The following is a 4,681-nucleotide window of genomic DNA, read 5'->3' on the forward strand; positions in this document are numbered from 1 at the left end:
AGGAACCAAGAGTGAGAGCCAGGGAGGAAGGGAGGGAGAGAGAAGCAGGCAAAAGGGCAGAGGAAACTCAGGCAGGAGACGGAGACAGGGGGAAGGAAGGTGAGAAGAGAAGGCAGGAGAGTTTCCTTGTCAGTGTTCACATCAGCTGGTCGGTCTCAGCGTGGTTAGTGGGGACCTGAGGCGGCCGCGGGGAAGTCCCCTCCCTGAGGGCTGCTGGAGGGGGCGGGCCAGGCTGGGCAGGCTCTGTGAGCAGGTGGCCGCCCCTGGGTGGGGCTGCCCAGCCCAGCCCGCAGGGGTATAAGCAGGAGGTTGGGGCCTCTGAGCACCTGTCAGGGGCGGCTCCCCAGTGCAGGTGCCAGGCAGGTGGCTCCGCTGAGCCCAGCCCCAGCATGAGCTCCTTCGACCTCCCGGCGCCCTCTCCGCCCCGCTGCAGCCCCCAGTTCCCCAGCATCGGCCAGGAGCCCCCTGAGATGAACCTGTACTATGAGAATTTCTTCCACCCGCAGGGCGTGCCCAGCCCTCAACGGCCCCCCTCCTTTGAGGGGGGTGGCGAGTACGGGGCCACCCCCAACCCCTACCTCTGGCTCAACGGGCCGGCCATGACCCCGCCGCCCTACCTGCCGGGCACCAACGCCGGCCCCTTCCTGCCCCAGGCCTACGGCATGCAGAGGCAGCTGCTCTCCAGCATGTCCGGGCTGGGGGGCAGCGACCTGGGCTGGCTGCCCATCCCTTCGCAGGAGGAGCTCATGAAGCTGGTGCGGCCCCCCTACTCCTACTCGGCTCTCATCGCCATGGCCATCCACGGCGCGCCCGACAAGCGCCTCACGCTCAGCCAGATCTACCAGTACGTGGCCGACAACTTCCCCTTCTACAACAAGAGCAAGGCCGGCTGGCAGAACTCCATCCGCCACAACCTGTCGCTCAATGACTGCTTCAAGAAAGTACCGCGAGAGGAGGACGACCCTGGTAAGGGGGCTGGGGGCTGGCAGAGGCTGCCCTGGGCAAGCTGCTGGTGCCCCCAGGCGAGGCTCACTCCGTCCCTCCCCAACACTCGACCCTGGAAAGTTCTAAATGTGGCTGCTATCGCATAGGGCTGGGGTGGGGGGGGATCGGCAGTGGAGGAGGATGTGGGTCCCAGGGCAGGTCTGGGTTTCAATCCTGGCTGTGCTGCTGCCCAGCCAGTGACCTTCATGGGTAGAGCTCCCAGCCCAGTCTGCAAGTAGCTCGTGAGGGCCTCAGGGTCTGCAGTCACTATCACGGTGCCCCTGCATTCCTGGCACCCGGCACACAGAAAGGCTTCGGTGAATGACGCTGGAGCAAACGGAGCCCACGGGCACCCCAAGCCTGCTGGGAAGAAGACTTGACCTTTGCTGAATTATCACTAATGGCTGCACAGAGCCCCCTGCCTACCCCTACTAACACGCAAACCCCCTGTAAGCTAACTTGCATTGAACCCATTTTACAGACAGGGAAAAGAACACTCAGGGCTGGAACAGCCTGCCTACTTAACTGATAGGGATGGGACTCGAGTTTAAAGAGGTCTCTCTGCTACCAGAGCGTGTGAAACTTTTCTATTTATCTGTGAATTTCTAAAATGCAGAGAGGAATGGATTAATATGTATGCTTCCACCTTGCAGAATCAAAATCCACTTTTGTTTCACTACAGGAAGCTCAGGGTATGGTTCAGAGGAACCCCCTCTGCTCCCTTGGAGGTTAGCAAGGGCCAGCTCTGTTTGTCCCCCAGGAAAGGGCAAGCGTCCTGTCCCAAGACAGTCCCCACCCTCAGGCCCCTCAGAGGGTCCCTCAGTGACAAAGCCTCTTATACATCTAGGGTCTGCTCTTGTTCACAAGGAGCTTGGGAAACAAGAAATTCTTATAATGGACCCACTTTACAGAGCAGGAAACTGAGGCCCACCCAAACTCCCTCAGCAGGTTAGGAGCAGGGCCAAGACTCTAGGCTAACTCCAAACCCCAAGCCTGGGACCATCGGGGAGTTCAGAAGTTTTTCTTGATCAAAGGAAGCCCTCCCTCCTCCCCAACTCCTGGTTGTCACCCCAACCCTGGCAGCCCTGTGCCCCTCTCCTCAGCCCACGGAGATCTACAGTCTGAATCCTGAGTCCCTGGCACTTCCTGCCCTGTGCTCCCAGCGTGGCTCCTTGTGGGGCGGGCGCTGGAGCGAGGGGAGGGGGCGTGGCTGGCGAGTGGTTTGTGGAACTCCTCCGCTCCTCAGCCCCTCTGGTTCTGCCTCTGCATGTGTTCCCGAGGCTGTCAGCTTGTGATAAGGAGGCAAGCAGCCACAAGGCACGTGTCCACCTCTCTGCTCACTTGCTCTCGCTCTCCGATCAGGCAAAGGGAATTACTGGACCCTCGACCCCAACTGCGAGAAGATGTTCGACAATGGAAATTTCCGCAGGAAGAGGAAGAGAAAATCGGACGCTTCCTCCAGCACAGGCTCCTTGGCCTCGGAGAAAACCGACAGCAGTCTGCTGGCAGGCAGTCCCAAGAGCACGGAGCCGCAGGACATCCTGGACAGCGTCTCAACGGGAGCTCCCGGCTCCCCAGAGAAGGGGCCCTCCCCGCCCCCCTCGAGCACCCCGTGCCTCAGCAGCTTCCTGTCCACCATGACAGCCTACGTCAGCAGTCCCAGCCCCCTGGGCCGCCCTGGGGCCACGCCAGGACTGAGCCTCGAGCCCACTGACAAGATGGGGCCGAACCCACTGAGCTTCAACTCCTACACCCCACTCAGCAACCACGGGGGCGGGGGCGAGTGGGGCAACCCCGGGCCCCCCAGTGCCCTCAGCTACGGGGGCTCTGTCCTCAACCAGTTCAGCCCCCACTTCTACAACAGCATCAACACCAACAGTGTCCTCTACCCCCGGGAGGGCACCGAAGTGTAGACACAGGACAGCCCCCTTAGCCACGCGGACAGGCCCAACAGGGAAGAGCAGCCACGGTCTGCCAGGCCGGCTCCCCGGGGTCCCAGACCCAACCCAGGATGCCCAGAGGAACCCGTCCTCTTTCTAGAACATGGTGCAAACCTGCTTGTCACGCACACATACGCACACACAGACTGGCCAGCTTCTCCAGGAAACAACTGGTACCTGGACGCCAGCAACAATGGCAGTGGCCCGCTGAGCACCTACGTGCGCAGTGCATAGTAGGCTCTTCAAAGGCAGGGTCCCACTGAGTGCTCACGGTCACCCTCTGAGGTTCCTGTGACCCTCCCCTTCTAGCAGGTGAGGAAACTTAAGCTGGAGGAGATCGAGTAACTTCTGAGGTCAGGCAAAGCAGAAGAAGGTAGAGGGAGGAGTCAAATCCAAAGTCGGGCTGATGACACGAGGGGCGGAGGAGCTCACCGAGCAGCTAAGGAAGGGCATGGTGAGAACCCGCTTATGGCCAATAGATCAAAATCTCTCCACTGTCTCCCGGTGGGTCATGAGATGTCCACAGCAGCCCGGGCTCATCCTGTCCTGACCCGAGTCCCTGTCCCATGCAGCCCAGCTTACCGGCAGCCGATCCTTTAGCTACCTCTCAAGGGCAGGTGCCACCAGCAGGCTTAGCTCGGGAAGCCCTGCCCCGGTGCACCTGCAGCATAACGCATCCGGTAGGTGCCATGCGCCCCCATGGAGGGACGCCCCAGCCCCAGCCCCCTGGAGATCTTGAACGGAGGTCACGGGTCAGTGAAAGGGCAGTGTGCACCCGCTCAGCCCCACCCTGGCACTGCCCATCTGTAAAATCTTGTGAAGCTCAGCTTCCTGTGTGCGTGTCATGGACCAGTGAGCTGGAGGTGGCTGAGTCTTCCAAGAGAAACAAGGCTGAATAAGCGCTCCCTTTTTTATAGCCTGGGAGAACTGGACGTTTGTCTGAGAAAACAATGGCCTCCAGGGAGGGGCAGCCGTCCTCACAGGGGGTCTGTGAGCAGCGCTCCTAGGGCTTCTCTTTCGTATTTCTCTAGGGATTTTATATGCCTATGATGTGTCATCACAGCCTGCCCTAGGAAAATGTTTGTTCTCTTAGTTTCTTTTTAATAATAATAATAAAAAAAAACACTTTGGGCAGAAGTGTGTGAACCTTCCTTGGGAGTTTTCTGTCTCTCACCTTGTCCTGGTTCATTCAACCCAAGGCCAAGTGCAGCCCGAAACTGAAGGCAGAGAAAGAACAGGGCTCAAGACTCATGCCCTCCTCTACACTGGCGTGGAGACCCGACAAAGACCCCTGGTGGAAAGAGGGGATACTGGGGTGGGGTGGGAAAAGACTGAACATACATAACCAGTCTTTACTGCCGAAGCTAACCTGGGCACTGTGCTGTGTTCACTTAACCCTGCTGCCAGTCCTGTGTTGGGGGGTGGCACAGCCCCATGATTGAGGGTCAAAGTGACTGGGTGATTCACTCGAGGCCACGTGTGGTCTACACCCAGGTCCGTCTGACTCAGTGTCTCGGTGGCAGCAGCGCAGGCTGGGACGCAGCTAACGCTGGTCACAGTAACAGCAGTCCCATTGGCTACAGTTTGCTGAGGGCTGTATGCAGGCACTGGGCCGAGTACCACGCAGGTGGACGTCTTTTGTCCTCACAGCAGCCCGTGAGTGTGTAGACTGCTGATTCCCGAGAGTCCTGGCACCCTGCGTGCTGGAGGACCCATGCGTGGAAGCTGGTGACCTTCCAGGTGGGACAGCCCTCCTC

The 4,681-nt window shown here is 59.6% G+C and overlaps 1 protein-coding gene across 1 annotated transcript; it reads left to right on the top strand.

The window, feature by feature from the left end:
- The first annotated feature begins 339 nt into the window (after positions 1-339).
- On the top strand, positions 340-4,034 carry FOXI1 (forkhead box I1). The gene is made up of 2 exons (XM_002710371.5): positions 340-966; positions 2,347-4,034. The coding sequence occupies exons 1-2, from the start codon at positions 390-392 to the stop codon at positions 2,895-2,897; spliced, it is 1,128 nt and encodes a 375-aa protein (XP_002710417.2). The 5' UTR covers positions 340-389; the 3' UTR covers positions 2,898-4,034.
- The last annotated feature ends 647 nt before the right edge of the window (positions 4,035-4,681 follow it).

The sequence above is a fragment of the Oryctolagus cuniculus genome, chromosome 6 (genome assembly GCF_964237555.1).
Source record: "Oryctolagus cuniculus chromosome 6, mOryCun1.1, whole genome shotgun sequence".
NCBI classification, from domain to species: Eukaryota; Metazoa; Chordata; class Mammalia; order Lagomorpha; family Leporidae; genus Oryctolagus; species Oryctolagus cuniculus.

Excerpts from the sequence above, each read along its gene's own strand:
- FOXI1 (XM_002710371.5), top strand. The coding sequence starts at position 390 with ATGAGCTCCTTCGACCTCCCGGCGCCCTCTCCGCCCCGCTGCAGCCCC. Across the intron at positions 967-2,346 it reads GCGAGAGGAGGACGACCCTG|GCAAAGGGAATTACTGGACC; the intron begins GTAAGGGGGCTG and ends CTCTCCGATCAG.